This window comes from Pyrgilauda ruficollis, unplaced genomic scaffold (assembly GCF_017590135.1).
Source record: "Pyrgilauda ruficollis isolate IOZ18807 unplaced genomic scaffold, ASM1759013v1 scaffold36, whole genome shotgun sequence".
Lineage (NCBI taxonomy): Eukaryota > Metazoa > Chordata > Aves > Passeriformes > Passeridae > Pyrgilauda > Pyrgilauda ruficollis.
In genome coordinates this window covers 3349304-3373086 of record NW_024525045.1, presented here as the reverse complement: position 1 = coordinate 3373086, position 23783 = coordinate 3349304, and the positions used below count along the sequence as shown (strand labels likewise).

General features: G+C 38.9%; 1 protein-coding gene across 1 annotated transcript in view; it reads right to left on the bottom strand.

Moving 5' to 3' along the window:
• Positions 1-21803, bottom strand: part of DNER (delta/notch like EGF repeat containing) — a 113384-nt gene extending 91581 nt beyond the window's left edge. The window contains exon 1 of the mRNA XM_041475700.1: positions 21561-21803. Within this exon, the coding sequence (XP_041331634.1) occupies positions 21561-21803 (243 nt within the window). The remainder of the gene's footprint in view (positions 1-21560) is intronic.
• Positions 21804-23783: the final 1980 nt, after the last annotated feature.

Below are 23783 nucleotides of genomic sequence, written 5' to 3'. Positions count from 1 at the left end.
GTGGGGTTACTTTCTTTTTGTAAGAATATGCCTTACAGAATAAAAATGTTGGAGAAATTTCACTTCATGTGTATTTGTTTTCACTCTCTGTCAAACACAGATCTTCTAGCAAACAAAGCAAGTTTGAAGGTAGCTTTTTTGAATCATTTACTAAAATTAGTTTCCCATCCATTAATTTCTCCTAGAAATAAAAAGATTCAACACTAAAAATTCTAAACACTATAAAAATTGTGTTATATATTTTTCTTACAAATTCTCCAACAGACCGAAATGTGAATTCTCCAATCAGTGTAAACCCATGTGCCATCCATATGATGATGGTCAAATCAAAGAACAAAAAATTAATCTAAATTTTCTTATTTGCAAGCTGATGATAAAATTATTTCTCTTTTCACTATATCATACAATTTTGTTTATCTAGCTGTTATTTTATGCAAAGCAAGTGTTCATTGTTTTCTTAAGAGTACAAAAAAAATATGCCATTGAAATTCTCCATATTTCAATGTGAAACAATGCTCACATCTAAAAGGCAGTATTTTTATCAGCACAAAGGTTTTTTTCAATAATAAGTTCTCAAGCGGATTATGATGAAAAAGTAAGGATTTTTTTTGTTTGGTTGTGGGGATTTTTCTTTTAAGTACAAAATAATTAAGGGTATCCACTTACATTTTACTGAACCAAGTACAGACTAGTCCTGATTTTCATACCTATGGATACAATTTCTCCATAATGCCAGACTTCCCCATTTCTATTCAAATTACAAGCCATAATGGAGAATTTATCATCTATTGAATCTTATGTGTAGGACCATTTACTTTTTAATGAAACCAAACAAAACAATATAGTAGAAAATGTTCCCTAGTTACAAACATGCCTTCATTAAACCTTCTTTCTTAATTAAAAATATGATATTAAAGTCAGGTCTAATGTAAATTGTAAGATCTAAAACCCCAAGTAAATACTTTGATAAAAAGTTATTAATACTACCTCATTAACTTCAGTGCTTGTCAAACATGTATATTAAAGAATGTTAAAATTTAATCTTATGTCTACCTATTAAAAAGCCGAAAGCAAAGAGAGAAATGAAGGAACAACACATTATAACTAAAAGCCTGGAGCAATCAAGGCAGTGATAGTGATAGCAAATTTTACCACCTCAAGAATATTGAGGTGTGTTATACGAAAAGGAGAGTCAGATACATCTGGGGACAGAAAGAGAGGAATAAAACAATACACTTCTAGAGTTATTAGAAATATTATTTCTTTAATATTAAGCAAGGAATGTTTCCCACTATTTTTTACTTTCTATATAACATGGAGCAAGATTGAGAAGTATTTTCAAAGGGGATAAGCAAACCCATAAATAAACTGAGACTAATGATGAATTGCCTCCAAAACACCATCTTTGATATGGAAGAAAAAAATCTCAAAAATCATTCAAAGTAGGAGAAATTAGAAGTGACATTATACTGTGATACCCCACTGGCACAAAAGAAAAGAGACATCATAATAAAAGGACAGATTTCACAATTAGAAAAACCTTGACGCTAGGTTTCAAAGTCAGAAAATTTGCTTTCTTGTAATTTAGGAAAAAAGAAATCCTGATTCTTGTTTTTAACACAATTCTGTTCCAAATAGATGTAAATCCTTTAGATTTAGTTTCTTATATATAAATCTGTCTCACATGAAATGCAATGGAATAGGAATGGTGTCACTGCATATGCTGCTGGCAATATCAGTTATTATTTTTTTGCCTTACAATACTTTAATTTCAATCACACAAGTCATTAAGCACTGCAGCTTTCAGGCCAAAAACTTTTGCTTACAACTGTCACAAAACTTCAAAATATTTCATATTTTTAGAAGTGCCTAAGAATACATGCTTGGTTTGTCACATCAAAGAACGAGTTCACTGACATCCCTGCATCTGGACAAGACTAAGCATTCATGAAAGAGGTGCAAGCTAGAAAGCTTATTTTCCTGATAATGGACACTATAATTTGAAATGGTTGATGGTTTTGAAGAGAAACTATCACTATTCCCTGAAATTGTGCAATCCAGCAAAACAACTCGCCTTTCTGGCAGCACAGAATTCAGATAATGTGACAAGGAAGCTGGACAGCATTCCAGCCCAAAGCAGAAATTTTGCATTCCATCTGATAAAAGTAAACCTGAATACAAAGTCATAAATACTTTTTACTCATTTTGAACACAGATGCAGAGACATGTGCAAGCTGTGCTGCAGAAATTAATCAATTATTTGAGTTCTAGCTGACAATGTAATTCCTTAAACTAAAATTTCTTCCTCATCGTACTGAGTGCTACCATCCACTGCAGTAACACAGTAAGCAAAGCAAGCCCTTTCTCTAAGTGAACTTTCATTCTTCTTCCTCTTTTTTCATTCCCCCTCCCTTTCTTTACTGCAAGAGATCATCATGTAAATAGAAGACTGAAATAAACTATCTCTGCACCAAGCTATCTAAGCATCAAGCATATGCCAAAAATTTCTGTTGTTAAAATCAGCAGATTGAAAATTAAATTGTCAAACATTTTAAATCCCAGTGACTCACCCATTTGTAACAGGAAAATAGTATCTTACTTCTTTCCCTGTATGCAAAAATATGAGAATGACCTACTGTTAACATTTTTACAATTAAAGATACTTGGCAAAGTACACTTGTTTCCTCCTACTCAGAAACAAGTTAGAAAACCTCCAGGCCTGACTCCGTATTTCCTAATTTTATAAACCTTTCTCTATTTAATTTTAACATAAGAGGTGGCAATAAATTTACTTTACTGACTGTGCACATCTCAAACAGCTATAAAATACAAACAACGAAGTGAGGATTCTGCAGGAGTAAGAAAGAAAGGATGCAGATGGCATTGCAGTGAGGATTTGTGCTACGGATGGAAGCATTTCCAGACTGAAGGCTTTTGTCCATCACTGAATTGTGCCCCTGAGCGCGGGGGTTTTGTCCCGCGGCTCTCCCGGCACGGCGGCTGAGCATCAGCAGGACAGGGACAGGACAGGGACAGGGACAGCCCTGATGTCACCGAGCAACACCCGGCCCTGCCTGGGCTGGAGGGCAGCTGGGCTGGGAACCCACCTGGGCACCTACCCCAGGTCCTGGGAATCCCATCCCATCCCATCCCATCCCATCCCATCCCATCCCATCCCAGCTGGGGCAGCTGAAGGGCCACAGCTGGAAGAGCTGGACTGCAGAGAGCTTGGGCAGGACAGGAGCTCCTGCACCGTGTGGCACCAAGGGCCAGGCTGAACTCTGAATAAAGTGGCTGCAAAAACCGACGGCAGCTGCTCAATATCGGTGTTTAGCAACCTTAGTTAGTACCTTAGGCACCACAGACAGTCTGCGTGTCTACTGCAAAACCCTCTGCAGAAAGAATTGTTCCACACTATTAAGTCTTTCTATTATACATTCTCTATTATTAGATATTGCTATTTTAAGTACTTCTCCAGGTCTTACAACAAAACTGTATAAACAGACTTCGCACTGACAGCATTTAATTGCTTTGCATGTGCATTGTTTAATGCATGAATGATCTGAGCAATTAAAGAGCCAGAGGTGCTGCTTAGTTTCTATCCTTTTAGAATCCAGGAAAATCTAGTGAAATAAAGCAATGATTCTCAACTGGACTCAAGCAGTTTGAAATTATTCAGTGTCTTCTGAAAAAACAAAACATGGAAAACATGCCTATGATCCTAGGGTTTAACAGGTATCACTTTTATACTTTTGGACTATCAATATGGCATTAATTTTCAAGCATATTTTAAAACAGCAAGAACAATTACTTTGTGGATGTCTGTAGAACCAGAGCATTTATAAGCAATTCTTTCAAATGATGGATTACAACTGAGGAAGTTTATTTCATTCTTTAAAAAATCAACTAAGCATTCAACCATTCAGTTAAGACAGCATCAATAATTTCCCCAAAGAAACTTAGATAAGAATATATAGTGTCCACTTATGTGTCTAGTGAAGAAGCATTTCTCTCGAGAAATGAAATTGGTTTTTTCACTTTTTATCATCATATGGTTCTATTTCCAACAACCAAAAAAATGCTTTTACTTTCAGAATTACACGTAAATGCAAATTGCAAACAGAGATAAAACATTATGCTTTTTTACAGGAATAAGATAGTTCTGAATTGCTAGGAAACAGAGTTGAATTATGGTTCAAGATAAACAGAATATTTATCATTCAGTGCTTTTCACTGTATTGAAACAGTATTACTATATAAATGATATATAATATGAAAAATATTAATTTTAGAAGCCAGATAAACAGAAGTACTTGTAACTAATTAGTTACCCATATTCAGAATGAAACAGGATGTTTTTATGTTAATTCCAAGAAGACAAAGACCTTGAATTAGGGCATACTTCAGCACAATCTCATGGACACTTAAAGTTACTGAAATGTGAGGGTGATTTTGCTAGATAAATACCTAAAAGACTCTCAGGGCACCAACCTCAAAACTGGTATCACTGAACACTTTTACTGGTCTTACCAGCTGGCCTGAACCGACACAAAAGGGGAAACAGGAGATCCTGTTAAAGGACCTGACTGACTGGTGTAAATCAAAACACAACAATTGCAAAACTCTACAGTTTTCAAAACCCTGATTTTAAAAATGTGCTGAATTGGATTTTTGACTTTGAGATTTCCCATGCTTTCCTAAAGAAGAGATGACATCCAGATGACATTCTGATAACAATTGGAATTTTTTTTTATTACTACAGCTATTACATCAAGTTCAAAACATTTTGTTACAAATGCCAACCTATTATGCAAAGTTCTTTGTCTAAAAATTTACATCTTACATATACATATTCTGGTTCCTAAATTTAGCACATTTTGTTTAAAAGTTATGAGGTGTTTCTCACTGTTAATTAAAAAACAGATGCTAGGATAAACTTTGTGAATCTATATGATAGCTCCTTTTTTCAAATGAACTATCTGATTTTTTTTCCTTCAGCAACCCAGACACCTGAATTTAAATTGCAGAGGAATGGAGATACGAGCAAGATCTGCCTTTTCCACAGACACTGTGTCTCTGATGTACTAACCATGAAGCTGTTGGAGCCAGCATGCACCAAGCCTGGCTTCTTTCAGACGATGCACTCTTATCTGTGAGGAGATTCTCCTGGAGAAGGCTCATTCTCTGCATCAGACCAAGTTACAGAAGTCTGTGTTGGCATGGGAGCCAGAGTGGCAAGGAGAAACAGCCTTTATTATTAAAAATAATAAATAGAATTTTTTACTTCCAAGAAATATCATTTATTATTTGTAAATAAATAATTATCTATACATACATTATTTGTAAAATAAAAAATTCTTTACTTCAACTAAGTCCAGAAAAGGCAATTGGCTGATAATCAAATATTGATTTGCAATTTGTAGGCAAACAGCTGGGAGAAAGCTGGATGTGCATCAGCATTTATAGAGAGCTGACCTGGCAGCCAGGGAAAAATGAGCAGGGAAAGATTTCTGCATCTGTAGGTTACTGTAATTAGTAAAGAGCATTCTGTGAAACTTCCTAAGACACAAAATCAGAACTGGCTCATTTTATTTATATAAAATAATAGAATTTCATGTGGACAATTTGATGACACCATTCAGCTTTCAGTTGTTAGCAGATTTTTTTAGGGCGGAAAATAAGCAGACTACAGATGGGGAAAACATTGGAGCTGGCTCAGCAGGGTTAATTGTGGCATGATGCTGCATTGCCAGTCAGCTGCAGTGCCTCAACACCACACTCCAGGGACCAGGGTAATTGTGCATGGAGCTGGCAGGGAGTCAGGAGCTTTGTTAGCTCCTGATCAGCATTAACCATTCTAAATAAAGCTCAGCTCTACGCAGACAAATGTAGGTGACTCCACATGATCCTCATCAGTACCCTGGAGCTTTCTTCCATGTGGAGTATGCTATTTCCCCAATAACAGATAATGGAAAGTGACTACTAGCAGGAGAAATATTTTGTCCAAAGCTGTTCCACTCCAGTTTCAGCCCTTCTGTACAAAACCTCCCCAAAACGTACAGGGGAAGGAGGAAGTTAGGAGGAGAAAGCAGACCTTTGCATTGTTACAGGTGCACAAACAAAAACCTGCAATAAGGGGAAAAACAGAATTTGCAGTTGGTGTGCTTATTACTACAGAGTGAAAATGTTTCATCACAGTGAGAAGAGTTTTAACCATTACTGAGAATTCCATAAGGTTACAGTCCACACAAAGGAACACTTTCAGGGATTCAGAGCCACTCTACAGAAGACAAACTAAACAAACAGTTCACCAGAATAACATCCTGTGACAAGGTAAACTGGTAAAAGTAAAAATAGAAGGGGGACAAAAATGAAGGCCTAAATACAAAGGGATACCAAATTAAGAATTTGGCACAACTAAATATAGCACCAAAATCCATTGTCCAGATTGCTGGACAATTTACTAAAACACTTCTAGAATAAATCTGATAGGGACAATAAGGAAAATAAATTAGTATCAGCAGGTAAAAATCTACAGTACCTATCAGCTCTGAAGAAGACCTCTACAAGCTCTAAAAGGTCACCATATTGTTAAAGAAAGTTTGCAATATTTGGAATGAAAATACAGAGTCCATTTTGTAGTCTGAAGGTCAATATTCTTCTTATAAGACCAAGAAATTTCCAAAGTGAAATGTGAGCATATCTTATTCCAACATTATAGACATATATAGACATAGACAACTTTTGATATTGAAGAAATTGGTGAGAAAATTTCTAGGGGCAGATTATAAATCAAGCCTTGCAATACCAAGTTTCCAAATGCTCAGATCAAAAACAACATTAACAGATCAGGCAGGAGACAAGGACGAACAAGCAGGGTGAGGATAGGATTTTTTTCTTACTTCTATTAATTATTTGTAGCCAGAATTATTTTATCTGAATTGACCAATAATGTGGTCTTGCAGATATTACTCACTATTGCAGTCTATTGATCCAAACCACAATCAGCTGAGTGCAATGGAAACAGTCTTTAATTAGGAATTTAAATATGCCTGCAAAACAGATTCTTATTTCTTTCTTTCTTCATTCATCTCATCTTGAATCATATTAAATATTTTATCTTCACACAGAATCCAACACAGAACTCACCCTATAGCAATACACAATGAAATAATCTTTAAAAAAATTTAAAACGCACAAAACCCAAGGGCACCTAGAACAAACTGTGCTTACCACATCTATACAGCAAATGATTCAAGGTTTCAGAGCAAGGCCTCTGAGCTTCACTGCTCTATTCAAGCCATTTCAGAGTACCTGGAGAAATGAGCTTCTTGAAGACTGTCAGCAGCACCACAATCCACTGTGAAAAAATTAAACACACTTGCCACGCCATTGGGTATATCTGCATATGTATAAATGATGGGAGTCCTATTCAACTGCTAAGCTCAAATGCATCACTGTAGATAATTATTTTAAATGTTGCTAGAAAGAAGTTATTGTTACACAGCTTCAACAATAGATTATTCTAAATCTATTCCAAAACCCATACAAAAATGGAATCTCAGACTTTACTTACACTATCAATCTGCACTGAGTTATCACAAGTGTAGAAAAATAAGAAAGTTGCTATCCAGTCTAGTTGGTTGAAACAAAACAAGAAGATGAATTGCAGCACTAGTAAGAGTTCTTTTGTCATCTGATTTTCCAGAAAGCATTTTTAATTTTATAGCAAAATCTTGAAAACAAATTTGTTCAGAATGATGCCTCTGTGCTTCATAGGATTTTCAAATACAGTTCCCATTCTCAGCTAGCTTGGTGGTAGGAGCCATCTACTTGCTCCAGAAACACCTTTCCAGTATAAACAGGAACAGTTAAACAATTGTGAAATTGTAATTACAACTGGAAAAACTCATTGAAGGACTTAGTCCATCAGAAATTCAATTTACAAATAAAATCAAAAATAATCAGCAGTGAAGACTCCCAACATATTTCACAAAAAGTAATTATAGAGAAACTTCTTTTCTAGAAGAATCCTCTCACTCGATCTGGAATAAGAAGAGATGCAATCCACTCACACTTCCAAATTGATGTAGATGACTGTACAATATAACTTCAGCAAAAAGGCACATGACCTCCACATTAGTTATTGGCCAAAGCAGAAATGAGATCTTAAAAGGCTAAAGACCTAAATACATTCTGAAATGACAGTATTACTTAATAGCCATAAGTGAAAGTCATAAGTGAAAGTCATGGTTAAGAAGACCATCAGAAACAGGGAAATCTACTAAATTTGTAAAGCACTGAGCAAGTTTCACTAAATTTTTCAGAACTAAAATTTAGGCAATATTTCTAGCTGGTAAGTCACTGCTGAGGTTATTGCTGCTGAGCAAAAATATTTTACCTATAAGTCTGTAATTTGTTTAAGGAGTAAGTGAAAACTAACTGGATCACTCTGGTTAATTCTCTAGCATTCACTGTGGAAATGCAAATCAGATTTGCTACCAAAAAAAAAAAGGTAAGGAGAATAAATATTATTATATTTGGAAACCCATCAATTATATTTGGAAACCCAGCAATGAAAACTGACTATTTTTTCTCTAAATTATCTACTTCTTGTATATCCCAATTCATACCTTAATGCCAAAAATTAGTTCTTAGTATTTCTATTCATGTGAAATCCTATGGCAGATGTCTAGCTATGTCTGCTCCTGAATTAAAGAAGAATGCTGGCCTTCGAAGAAGCAAAATTCAAAATCCATACAAATGGCTAAAAATAACGTGGGTTGCTGTATCCACATTAACAATGGTATGTAACATCATAATAGGACCCGAGAAATTCATAATCCTTTCATACCTGTGAGCGTGCTAAGGACCCCTGGAACACTATGCAGGATCCTTAATGCATTTATTCAGATCTGGAATACAGGCAGGTGCTAAAGGAAAGGCCAACAGTCAAATTCTCTGCTATATTATGTGAATTCATCTAGCTGAGGCACAGAAAATTCAAACCAACTATCCTTTTAGTTATACCTAAAGAACTGTCAGTACTGAAAGGAAAATCCCACAATGCCATTGAAATGCAAGTCAAGCAAGAAAAGAAGCTATCAGACTTTTTCAGCATCTAAATCCTCTTTGTCTAAGGAGAAAATAAAAACTATTTTTGGCAGCTAACTTTATTTATGGAATTCACAGTTAAAAGACAACACCAGAAGCTACAGAAATTACATTCCTGCAACTGCAGTGAACAGATGCCTAAGCATCAAACAAACTGGGAACCGAACAGATGTTATTCTGATAAAGGTAGAGGAAAACCAGAAAAACATACCTAGAGAATATTTCAAATAGATTGCCTTCTAATGACTGTTTGAAGTGTATATTTACTCATTTAGCTAGTATCCTCAAAAGTATTCCACACGCTGTGAAAGTCAAAGGCAAGGGCAGCTTTGTGGCTCAGGAGCAGCCCTGCTGTGGGAGTGAGTGTCAAAGCAGGGCCCCAGCCCAGATCTCCCTTTCCAAACCAGCCAATGCAGCAATGCAAACTTCCCTTGCTCAGAGCATATTTTGTACATGAAATCAAAGCTTCTATAACTGCCAAACTCCAGAACACAGACACAAGTGCTTTGTCATTAAGCCTGAATGTATTGATTTCCTCATTCTGTGATGAATATCTACAGCAAATATTTCAGCTTATCTGTTATACAAGCTCAAAAGTCATCCATAAAGTTTAACTTTTGTCCTTTTTTCCCCCCAATGCTTCCTGTATTTCATGTCTTAACTAAAGAAATGCAAATACACAATATTGTATTCCACACTCATCTTTATCCCATTTATTTAATGAGGTTTAAAGGGACTATGAATGACTTATTATTCTACTCATCCATAATTGCAGTAGAATGGCTGCAAATTAGTTTCTGCACTGGAACATCCCTACATACACTTTGATTCCCTCTAGGTTGACATGATTGTCTTTAGAAAAAAAGCAAATTCTTCTAAGATGAAGGATACAAGTTTCATCAGCTCAGCTTGATCAGCAATCAACCTCACACCTTTACAATTCCCTTGAAAAACAGAAAACCTCATCTCTGTTATTTTAAAAAAGATTGAGAAAAATAAACTGTGCAGATGAACAACTGGTACTCAACAGTTTTACAGTTATCTCCAAAATTAGATTAGGTAATGACAAGGTTAACATCTAAATCAATAAACCATTAAATACTCAGGAACTTTTCTCTCCAGACACAAGTGATAGAAACTTCTAGCTGAACATAGGGGTTATCAGAAAATGACAATTCATTGATTAAAATGAGTTTTGTGCTGACACCTCTGATCAGAGGAGGCCAAATCACAGATGTGTTTCTGACAGACACTTCACCTTCCTCCTGCAGCACTCATGTTCTGCTCCAAGATCAGGGAATGCTGCCCCTTGAAGCCCTCAGCTGCAGCCCCACTCTCCAAGTCAGAGAAGAGGATTTCAAAGCCATAAGACTGCCAGGGTAACTTGAAGTTCTCAAGACTTCACAAAACTTCAGCTTCACAGGACCGCCCTGCTCACTGCCAGGAAGCCTGGAAGAGCCTCTGCCAGCCAGCAGCTCCCACAGCTCAATAGCTGCTGGCAGGAAAGGCCCCACCTCCAAGTGGGGTGAACTTCCACACCATAGGCAAGGAGCTTAGAAAATCTGAGAATAAAGAGCACAGCTGGATGCAAATATATCTTGGAAAAGAAAAATGTCCTCAGAACTAGAAATCTGAAGCTGGAAGATGCTGCAGTACTCATTACAAAGTGAAAAGCACATACATCATGCAAAAATAACTAAGATGCTGCATTTACATTTGCTGCATGTCACATACTATGGTTTGTTAGCACAGCTGTCATTCCAGAGTATCCTTCAATTGATTAGTATGATGATTTACATTATGTCTCATGTAAACATAAAACATGGTTAAATCATTCACAAATATGTTACATTAACAGAAAAGCCTCCATGTTCCTAAATCAAAACCAGCAAAGTTTGGACCATACCCTGGTTTGCTACACACTGCTACCAGCAAGACTTGATAATCGGAGAGCAAACTAACTGATAGATCTATCCTGCTATTCTTAAGCAGGCCTTTGTGAAAAGGTAGAATCACTGTAACTAATGATCCATCCTTTCTCACTCTCCTGCAGGAAAGAAAATGATGAAATTTGATGATTGCAGGGGAAGATGTTTAACTGGGGAGGAAGGTGTTTTGGAATCAAGTGGCACAGCTGACCTTGTTCCTGCACTTTCACCTTAGAGAATTTCTTTGGTACATTCCACGAAACCGAAGCTCAAATGGTTACTGAAATAAGAATTTATAAACTTACATTTAATGTTTTCATAGACAAAAAAATTACTATGAGTTTACATCAGCTTTAAGTGATACAGCAGTCAAGTCCCAAGCAGCCTTCTAAAGATGTTCCACATTTTTAGAATCCTCTGTACAAGCCAGGTCCCCACAAATCCTCAGAAAGATTATCACTAATTTCTCTAGCATCAAGTCAGTACCTTTCCATTACTTTTAAAAGGCAATAGTTAGACAAATTTTAACATTAGAGTCTATTACAGTCGTGTAAATTATGTCAATTTGTCCTTCCTTCAATTAAACATGTTAATTTCCCAGGGGACTCAACACCATTTTCTTCAGTTGTCACACATGCCATCATCACAGAGTATGCTGTAACCTTAAAAAGAATTAATCAAGTATCTGATCTTACAGACCCTGCCCATGTCTGCAAACCTCACGGAACCCAACTCCCTGAAATTCAAAGACATTCTCAAATGCAAAAGTTTCTCAAATCCCCACATACCAGAACACAACCTTGGTGTTCCATAGTCACAGTAAATGCCAGGAAGCTCTCTTGTGACCAAACAGCAGAAGTAGAAATTTCAACACAAAATGCATTTAGCTCATAAACTATTATTAGACTTTTACACAGCCTTCTTCCTCCTGTTTAATGTTCAGTTTGTCTGAAAACGGTTAAATATACCTGAAAATTAGATTACAATAGAAGTACAAGTATATAGTCAATCACAAGTTATACATAGACTGCTAGGTGTGTAAGAAACCTAAAAAATTTGTTTTGGTTAGTTATTACAGAAATTCGTTCACAAATTTGATTTTGATAAAGGTATTTAACAATTTGCTTAATATCTTCAGCAGAAGAAACCATACGTCACCTTCAAAGCAAAGATAAAAATAAAATTTGCATGAATTTTTACAGATTTGCTGAGTTGAATGCACAAATCATTAAGGCTGAATAAGAAACTGAAGAATTGTCATTGTGGTTCTTGGTGATAGTTACTGTCCTTATGGACAAACACAACCAATATATATTTCAAAGGGAGATCACAGCAACGTATCAAGTCTGGAAAAAATTACAAGAAATTGTCCATTTATATTCCTTTGCCACATGATTTGATTAATAGCTGATGCCCAAAAGAATTTAACTGTCTCACGGATACTGTTTTTTTAAGGGATTGTCCTTGTCACAAGATTACCTTCAGACTCTCCTGTTTGTATAAAAGTGAGCAAGTAGTCCACCCCACACTATTCAAATCTTTCCACATCTACTACTAATCTTTCTCGGGGTGCCCTCTATTTCTGCCTTCTCTATCTTGTAAAAAAAGTTACCACAATGTGATTTCAGGGAACCAAGCACTATTTGTTCATAGAAGGGAACAACATTCTGCTCTCTTGTGACATTATCTGCACATCTTTAAATTGCATGTTGAACACTCAGGCACAGTGAAGATTCTACCACCCACCAAAACTTATGGATATTCCTCCCAAAGAATCAGAGTTTAATTTATTTATTCAGAATAGGCATGGCTGAGTCAAGTTATTCCTCCTCTTGTACGCTTGTCATCAACAAGCTTCAGCTTTGTTAGATCCAGCACAAAGGACCAGATAAGGGCTACCTGGGCTGACAGAGAGGCTTGTTGGAAATAAAAGGAACCCTATCTTGTTACTTTCTTTACAGCTATTGTTCCTACAGCTACCCCAAAGTCTTCTCAAACTGACAATACAGCTGCTGTTGCAACTAATACATGAGGTACAACAAAGTTCTCAAAATGATTAACATTCAGTGACCTTATCTCAGTAGAACAACCCTACTTTCACTGTCATTTGGAATTCTGTTCTTACCTTATTCAAGAGCACCTTGTTCACAAACACCTTTGCTACAGAAGTCTTTGAAATACTGGTCATTGATATATTGCCCTGTTTCCAGTGGGAAAGAACATGATGAAACTAAATTAATCTGTAAACTGCTAGACTGAATATTTGCCAGATATAAAAATAGCCCAAATGGTTGATTTTTTTTCTTTAATAAGAAGGTTTTTTTCATTAGAATTTAAATATATCCTGATAGGATCACTGATGTGTAATTCAGAATCTGGCATTTCAATACTACACTTCCTTATAAAGTACTTCTCACTCAGCAGTCTTAGAGCCTTTATATTTATTCACAAATTAACCTTCTGAAAACCCAGGATTAACTGAATTTACAGAGGAGAAATGGAAGTAAGAAGGTTCTATGAGTTTTTGCCCAGTGTGACTCAGCAAGGCAGCGAGAATTGCAAGCACCAAATCCTGATATCCCCATTCCTAGTTACTATGTATCAATTCCAGACTTTTCTATAGAATTTACAGCTACTTTTTCAGGGTTTACACCAGAATATATTACTAAAAATACATTATAATTGTCACAGCTTATATTATTGTAAAGCAAACCAAGGTCAACTTGAAAAATAATATAGGGCAGTGATAAGTACTGCTGAACTCAAACAGGCTCCATATGCAGCACACAAATCAGCTTTTGAGTGCCTGAGTACTTCTTCATAAGAGATTACACTCAGCCAATGGAAAAATTAAGAGTTTTCTTATCAAGCAAACATTACTTTCTCAATGTTTATTTTGATGTACCCTTCTCTTGTTACAAAATTGTTGGAAAATTACAACTGAATCACAGTTCAAGATCTTTTTTCTAATAATACAATTACAATTCATGTTTTGTGAATTCATATTGACAAATGAAAAGTTTCGCTCCAGAGAACATTTATTTTGGAGCTCACTTTATTCCAGTAATGTATAAATTGGAAAAACTATAGAGAAACAAAAAGCTGAATAAACTACTTCTTTTCCTTAAAAAACAACACAAGATTCTTAATAAACAGTGCTCAACAGTGTCAAATGCACTAATAAACTGTTTTTACCTTAATTTTGACTTAAATGCCAATAAGAAATGTTAATGCAATTAGCCCTACTTTTGCCAAAAAATGTGCTTTCAGCTGAAGCAGGTGCACTGGAAATTTGGATCCTTTCATTTGGGGATCACCATACCACTAGGCAGGTTGCTGAGCTCAGCTTACCACATCAACCAAAAGTATTTAAAAAAAAATAATATTATTGAAGTCTTCCCTCTAGTGCAGTTGTCAAGAGAACAGGTGACTTCTCAGCATACATAAAAATGGGATTTAGCATTGCACTAAACCTTTTTTTAGATTAACCAACAAACAAGGAATATCATTAACTGGCTTAGTTTAGAAAGGGCATTGCAAAAAGAAAAATATTCACTAAATGCATACAGAGGGAAGAGTGGAATAACTCATTTTTAAAGGGAAAAAATACAACAGGGGAATGCAACTACATTGAAAGACAGAAAATGAAAACTAGCAGAATTTTTTTTTCCACTCAATTAAAATAGGGGATTAACTGGAACACAAATGTAATACAAAATATCATGGGGGTTTGATATTCAACAAGTACAGAGTGAGCTGTGAGAACACCAAAAGCAACTGCAAAACCAAAAAGCAACCAACCTATGTTTATGGTCAAGTGGACAGTGTTTTCAGCAGACCCATATCTGCCTATTAAAACACAATTTTAATTTTAATTAATCATCTTCTAAGATTTCTAGACTCATGACCTCATGATCAAGCGAGATCCTGCTAAATGCCACTTCTGAAATTACTGAAATTACTGCTACTCCTGTAACACTGAACCAAGGCATTCAATTCCACTTCCATTGGGAACCTGCTCCACTAAAGATGAGTTCCAGAGCTACACAATATACACATGACAACATCAAGTTAGATTATTTCAAAGGAAAGTAAAACAATTATGGTTTTTAAGCAGATATGATTGTAAACTGATTCTCTTGGATCAAAGAGCATAAACTGCAATAAAATACAACACATGAAAAGGTGAAGTATCTTAGCATAGCATATCTTCTACTATTATTCAGTTACTTTACCCCTGATCCAGCTTTTTGCAATCTTTAATCATAGAAAAATTATTGTATTGAAAGCAACACATTAAACTTTCATTTATATGATGGAATTTTTCAGAACTAAATAGTTTGCACTATATGTAATGACCTGACTAGCCTTTAAAATGATCTATTTTTAACTAATTTAAAGAGAGCCTTTTGAGATACTGGAAAAGACAATACAAAGATTCAAAAGGTCTGTACAGATGATACCTAAATAAAATCTCTCATCTAACTGAGACAGTTTGGGTTATTACATCATTCCAGATTTATTCTACAGATATTTACAATAATTTTTTTTAGATCCCATGGCAAAAATCACAGCACAATTTTTTACTGACTGCTTAGGAAACTGCTGACTAGTCTCTTGCACATTTTCACATTATATGCTTCAAGGCAAGATGCTAATTTTAAAAGCTTAAATTTCTGACTGAAAATATATTTCTACTACACTCAGAGAAACCAGATGTTCTAACAGCTAAAATAAATTGGATGAAGAAACTAGATCTCACATTCATTTACTCTGTGCCATTTGAAACTACTCATTGCCACACTGCAGAACTTCACCAGCTCCACTGCAACCCTGGGGATCAGAGTTCACGAGCTGCCTGAACAACACTGCACTTGCAGAGCACAAGAACTCACAGAAAACAAATTACACTCATAAGTTCCATGTGACACACAATTGTAAATTGAAAAAAACCCCAATAATGACTGTGCAATGTGACTAAAGACTAAAGGAGATGTACACTAAGTGTCCTGGAATTCATTTTTTAGGTATCTAACAGTAACATTGCCATCTTAGGAGTCCTGCTTGCATGGCAGGAAGTTTGTCAGCATCCAGGTACAGTTTAAATTTCATGTAAAACAGACATATATAACAACAGGGAATAATTCAGATTTCCAGCAAAGGGGAGGCAGGAACAGGACAAGAGTAATAAGGAAATGCAAAATCTAATGGGGAGAAAAAAAATACAGGGGTGTGTATATACAGAATGGTTTAGACTGGAAGGAACCTGAGGGAGCTCTCTGCTCCAAGCCCTGCTCAGGTCACAGTGCTTGGGGTTTCGGCCACTCAAGCCCAGAAAATCCAAGGATGAAGGTCCTACAACTGTTTTAAATGCCTTTTCCAGTGCTTGACCATCATCATTGCAAGGAATTTTTTCCTTAGATTTCTGGGACTTCCCCTACTATAACAGGTGTGTTGCCTCTCCTTTCACTGATTACATCTGGGAAAAATCTTGCTCCTGTTCTCCATGACCACCCATCAGGTGGTTGAGAAGGGCACTTGGATCCCCCTTTGTCACCTCCAAGTAGAACAAATTGAGCTCTCACAGCCTCTTCTCACACATAGTGTATTCATCAGTGCAAACATTTAAATTCTGCATCCTGAAAGTACTGCAAGAGTGAGCAGAGCTAGTCAGCAGGAAACAACATAGTATATAAAAACTCAGGCTAAAGGACATCCAAAAAAAAGAAGAAAATTCGAGGGCATCTGCTAACTCTACATGTTACTGTTATTAAACATAAAAGAGCAAACAGAGTGGTCACGTCACAAAACATTTGTACCACAATAACCACATAATCTAAGTATATACCCTTCATTAATGAGTACAGAATGGGGAAAATAGCATTTTAAATATATTAGAGAATTCATTATAAATTTAAGGACTAGAGACCGTTCAGAAGGGATGTCAGCGCTTAATAGAAAACAGGATCATGTGAGGAATTAATCAGGATACTGACACCAAGGTGATTTAGCAGTTAGATTAAAGGATGTCCTTTTACACATCACTGTCCAATGCAACCTGAAATAACCTGGCCAATGAAATTCATAGTGCTCATGCTGAAGTATTAGACCAGTGAGCCAAGAAACAACAATTCTTCTTCCTGCAGCAGTTTGCTACATCTGGATTTCTGCATTCAACATTAAACACGTTACAAGAAATCTACTGAAAAAAAAAATCAAAGAAAAAAGAAGCAAAAACCCAACACAAGATAAAAATACAAAAGCAGAGGTCAAAGGACAAAAACTCCTGAAATCCCTGCACTAAAGTCTACAAACATTCAAATACTATGATCAAAGACAAGAATAAATTCATCTGTCATTCAAAGGTACAAAAACAAAAGGGAGGGAATGAAGAAGAACAGTCAGGCAGAAATTCAGGAGGGAAATAAAAAACAACTTTAGAAATGCTAAAAATAATTATAAGAACAAAATATAAAATGTAATCTATTGTCCAGCTTTTATAATATCAGTTCCTTCCTTGACTTTTTTAAACTCAAGCTACATCCTTCTAGAATTCCATTATAAATAAAATGCCCACAATTACATCTAAAAAATATTTTCTGTTCTAGGTGTGGAAATACAACCAGTAAACACAACAAATCATCCCCAAGACCAAAGAGATCTCTTTGCTACTAAAAGACTGACTTGAACACAAACTCAAAAATGCCCTGCACCAGTGGCTACCACGTCACGCTCAGAAGTGGAACAGTCGGTCATCACCAATCAGGCTGGATAGAACTGCTGCAAAGTCAGAGCGCTGCTTCAGTATGCTTGGACACTACTTGTTTTCTAGTTTTCATTACTGACAGTCTATAAAATAACTAAAAATGCATTAAAAAGCAGCAAATGAGAAAAAAAATTATCAACCAAAAGAGAAAGAAAAAAATTAAATTAAAAAACAAGCAAGACAAGCAACTAAAGCAAAGCATGTATGACAGTATTTTAAAATACATTAATAATTTAATATTTCTTCATGTGATAGCCTTTTAACTAAATTACCACTAGCATGGGATCAAATAAACATCATGCAATTCAATGCAATTAGCTAAGTTCCAATTCTGTATTTTTAAGCAAATTACCAATTTGATCATGAAGGTTTTTCATTTCCTAACTACTTACTTTGTGCCTTATGTCTCTAAAAGTATTTCATGAGGCACTAACACAAATTAATTTTTACATACAACTTTCTGGGTCAAGAAAAACTATATTATTGAATTCTATACATCATTAAACATAACAAAGTAGTGATTATCTTAGTAATTTAAACATAAAGATTGTTTTTAAAAATAAAATACAAATGAAAATTTAGGGATTATAAAGTTAATGGAACTTTAGTGCCTGTTCATTTCAGTTTATTTCTGAATAAAATTCAGAAATTTTATTAAATTCTCTCAGTGTAAACCTGAGAAATGGCCAATTTCAAATTCCCACAGAATAAAAGGCATTTGAATTCACTATAATTTTTTGTACACTTTCCTTGGGAATACATGTGATTTCTTTGCTCAGACCAAAGTTTATGATACTTCAACACAGTAATTCTATGTCTCCCTTACAGACTAGAAGTATTGTAAAGAAAAGTGGGCGAAAAAATTCAGAACCATGAAAATAAATGGAGGTAACTTAGAGCAATGTCCCACAAAGGGGGAGCAGACAATCCATAACAAAAAAAAATCCTGAAATTTGCAAAACAAAGTATATTCAAACCACAAATAATGTGAGATATATACAAATGCATAATTCATGGGATGGATGCACTAGAAGGACCTGTAATTTCTGTTGTTAAATAAATAATGAGTTACTAAAGCAATTATAACATGAAGTCACGGAATTGGCTTGCCCCAGTAAAACACATCACTTGCTGATAGGAAAGCTCTGGACTTTTAGAAGTATCTCATGTGTATGTGATGTCAGTTTTATTGTTTTCTCATGCCAGCACCAGCATCCACAGATGCATCAAAACCAGTTACAGTAAAATCTTCAGGGGTAAAATTGACGTGCAGTCTCCAGGTTTGACTCTCAGCAATCTTTCTGCATTATCAACTTCACCATGCCTAGCTGACTCACAGGCACATTGAGAACATTCTGTCTTCATTCTAAAATCTCAACACATCTGAGCAGAATCATTGAAATGTTGCCTTCACTACAAGAAGCAACATGAAAGTAATTCTATCTTTTTAGGGAAGCTGGAGTTCCCAAAGAACTCCAGCTCCACCATAAATTCCAAAAATCCAAACTTACTTTCTATGACCTGAGTATTTAAATACAATAATTCCTATTCTTTCTTCCCTTCCTGGCATTTCCCTCTATGAGTCCAACTGTTCAGTAACAACTACAGCATTAAGACAAAAACCCATATCTAGATATATCCCACTGATACCCTGATTTAGTCAATAGTTTTCTCATAACCTGTAATGGTACATGAAAAAATATCCTTACAGCTATTTTTAAATCATTATGGTTATTTACTGTCACTGAATTAGAAAACATGATCTTTCTTTGTAGAAGTTTAAGCTATTAAGCATCTGTTAAGCTCTGAGGTATCTGAATGACAGCAGCACAAGAAGTAAGGCATTTATACAACATTTATTTATTCTCTATTTTGATAAAATGAGCAAAACCTCAAAGATGGGTGTACTGTGTTTATATTACACCTTTAAAAAACCCTGCCTGGTCTCCAGTTAAAGTTACATTTCAAAACCATATTAACTTTCTAGAACTACCTGGTATCCACAATTTAACTGCTGATGTGGTAGCTAGAAGTGGCACTCATTTCTCTATCAGTATTCCTTGCAGGGGTCATTACTCACTGTTTTATAAAAAGAAACAAAATGTGTAACACCATAAGCCTCCTGTTATCAATTAATAGAATGCATAACTGCTATGAAAACATTGCCTATGTCTTTTATTAGAAAAACAATTAAACCCAGATCCCCAGGCACAGCACTTCACAGGAGGTGTGATGGCAGCAAGTGTTACATTTTACTAGGTCTTCAAAAGGGTCATTAATCTTTCAGTCATCGATCTCACACACTTAAGTCTAACAGCAACGTGCAGAAGCAAACACACAGCGCTCTCTTTCTCTCTTTGCGGAGATAAAAACATAGCAAACTCCTAAGACACGATCTAAAATAGCCAAAGAGAAATCTATTCCACTTTCTAATCCACTTTCATCTCTCCGATTTTACAGAATCTCATTAGTGTACATATTTTCACTTTCATTGTTACATTGAAGCAGCTGAGGCATTCCAAGGGAAGCAGAGAACTCTGTGCATAGCGCTCCTACTTTACAATGACTCTTACACTTCACTACGCATTAAGTCTTCAGTAAACGCATTATCCCTTTCATCTATTCAGCAGTACAGTCCAGATACTACACGACAAAGGAACAAGAAAATAAAGACTAAAACGCAGACTGAAATTACTTGAAGTCATTTGCTTCTATGTCAAATGCACTTACAAGCGAGAGCACTGACAAAGCAATGGTCATCAATCCACAGAGCCTTTTGTACATCACGGTCACAGAAAGTACCCTAGCATACACACATGCACAAAACAACCCTCTGTGTACCTGCACCTGCTTTTCCTTATCTGGAGATAGACAAAACTGAGTGTTTGTGAATTTCTTAACATGATAACAAAGATCCTTAATGCTAGAGACAAAAAAAATACTATTTCACGTTACAATAAATAAATTCAAATCTTATATTACATTAGGTCCCAATATGACCAAGCACATTAGAAAGATATTGCTTACTGCTTCTCTGTATTTCAGATCATTCTCCCTACTTTGAGCGTTCCAATCTTTCAGAATTCAAGATCAATTCAAAAGGCACCCGAAACGTGGGAGCACTCCTAGCCTATGAAAATGACTACTGGAGACACGATTTAAGGACTAGCATTCAGTGCAATAGAGCATCCGCTTCCAAGGACCATCCTTTTCACCTTCCAGTTAGTCAGTGTTAAATAACCTGCGAGGTCTGGGCGGCGGGGGGGCTGAACTACTGACATTAACCTGCAGGCACCGGCTGAGCTCAGCCCCATCCTCCCTCACCCCGGCGAGCCCGGAGCCCCAAGCCGCTCCATCTGACGCCCGTGGTCGCGGCTCTCGGCTCGGGAGCCAGCCCGCGGCGCGGCTCGCAGCCCGCAGGGCCGGCAGCCCCTCGGGAAGCCCTGGAAGCGCCGGGGCCACCGCAGCCCCGGGTGCCCGCGGCGGCCGAGAACGCAACCGGCGGGGGAAGCGGCCGAGCGGGGCGGGGGGGACGCGACACCGCCCGCCAGGGACCGGGACCGGCCGGGGCGGCGGGAAGGGCGGGATGCGGAGCGGGGCAGGGCGGGCAGAGCCCCCCGCGGACGGGGCAGGGGTGAGGCGGGAGCGGGGGGGAACACTGGCTCTGTCCCCGCAGAGCGCGGGGACACCCAAGGGCAGGGACGGACACAAGGACGCGCGGCGGGCGGGCGGCGCTGAGGCGCGTCCCTTACCTGGCAGGAGTCGCCGGTGACCCCCGGGGGGCAGGTGCAGCTGTAGCCGACCGGGGGCTGGGGCAGGATCAGCTGGAGGCGGCGGGGCGGCGGCAGCGGCGAGCAGGTGCCGTTGTTGCGGCAGGGCTGGCTGAGGCAGGGGTCCCGGCCGGGGGGCGCGGCGCTGGCCGGCGCGGGAAGGCAGGCGCGGCGCTCGGCCAGGGCGAGCAGCAGCAGCAGCAGGAGCGGGGCGGCTCGGGGCATGGCGGCGGGGCGTGCGGGTGCGGGCGCGGGCGCCGCTCCGCTGCTGGCGGCGGCAGGGAGGGAAGGAAGGAAGGAGGGATGGAGGGATGGAGGCAGCGGCCGCCCTGCTGCTCCCGGCCCGCGTTCCCCGGGCAACGAGCGGGCGGGGCCGCGCCGGGGCGGAGCCGCTGCCGTGCCGCCGCATGAGGGGCCGGGGCCGGGGCCGGGGCCGAGCCTGCAGCGACCCGCCGGGCCAGGCTGAGTCCGGGCGGAGCGGACCGCGCTGCGCTCCAGCCCCATCCCACCTGGCGGGGCGGCGGCGGCCGGGCTGTGCCGAGCTGCCGGGGCACGGGGAGCGGCGCTGCGCCCTGGCCGCTGGCGTAAGACGGGAGCAGCGCGTTGCTGAAGGGCCCGAGGGGCGTTGCGGGGCTGCCGGGCCTCCTGCCCGCGCGCCCGGGGCCAGGGACGAGGCAGGGCAGCCCGGCGGGACCGAGCGCTGCCCCGGCTTGGGCGGACAGCCGGCAAGGGACACTCCTGCGTAAGATCAGCTCACGTTTGCTGCTTATTCACTGTTTCACAAGTGAAATTCACTGATGATTACTTTAAAGTTCTGTTGAGACCGAAGCAGGGTCAGATGAAAAGCATAAACACTAATCCTATCATTTCTCATACTGCAACGAACCTGTATGTTTTCTCAAAAATCGATTTTTATTTTACCAGTCTTCTGGGGATTTTTTTACTACCTCTTACTAGAACTAAGGTACAAGATCTGTAAATCAGCTAACAGAGAGCACAAAGATTAACCCCTGTTCTTTGGCCTTCTATTCATTTACTTCTACAAAAGTGAAGTATTTGAATTTCTCATAACTAACGACTTCTCACATCCCTATCGCAGGGTACAGGAGGATTCCTGCCTACAATTTTCACTGAGTTTCACACTTCATGTACGGCCAAAAGCTCTATCACGAGCAGAAATAACTGGTGATGCTAACTGAACTGAAAATTCGTCAGGGTCTCAAGCAGCTTGACCACGATATTCTGTCCCTACATCCTGTCTGTGCTCTTCCATCCCAGTTCCCCAGGAGCTGTCTGGGCTCCTCCATGCCCAGCCCCGTTCTCAGGGGCTGTCTGGGCTCCTCCATGCCCCATCCCTGTTCTCAGGGGCTGTCTGGGTTCCTCCATGCCCCATCCCTGTTCTCAGGGGCTGTCTGGGCTCCTCCATGCCCCATCCCTGTTCTCGGGCTGTCTGGGCTCCTCCATGCCCCATCCCTGTTCTCAGGGGCTGTCTGTGTTCCTCCATGCCCCATCCCTGTTCTCGGGCTGTCTGGGCTCCTCCATGCCCCATCCCTGTTCTCGGGCTGTCTGGGCTCCTCCATGCCCCATCCCTGTTCTCGGGCTGTCTGGGCTCCTCCATGCCCCAGCCCCGTTCCGCTCCTCGCAGCGCGTTCGGTGCCGCTCCGGCTCCCTCTGCTGCCTCCGCTGCAGTGACCGCTCCGCTCGAACCGACTCCATTTACATTTGACAGGATTTGTTCTCGATAAGTCCACAGAGGCTGCTGCTTGTCTCCCTGTTATTTTCCAAGTGCTCTGAAATAACTTGTATGTATCCCAGGTTGCTGTGGGATTTGCTGTTAAAGCAGCAGGGTTGTAATTCTCTCTGTCCTCCTTCTCAATGAGGTTTGTCCTTTTGCAGTCTCATAGGACTTCACCTTTCTGCACAGGCTGTCGAAGATACTTGTTAATAACAAGCTTTGGCCAGTTCTCTAAAAATTTTATAGAACAAGTCATCAAAATCAGACAATCTGAAAAAAATGCTCTCCTCTTGAACCTGACCCATCTTTCTGCTCCAGCTCTGCTCCTGGCTCATGCTAATTGTGTTGAGCTGCTGACAGATCTTCCTAACAAAGAGGATGGCTGAACAGTCAGTCATGCAGTGACCCTCTATTCCAGTTGTTCCTGTACCCCCAAAAGGTTCAATAATTCTGGTCTGTATCTGAGGTTT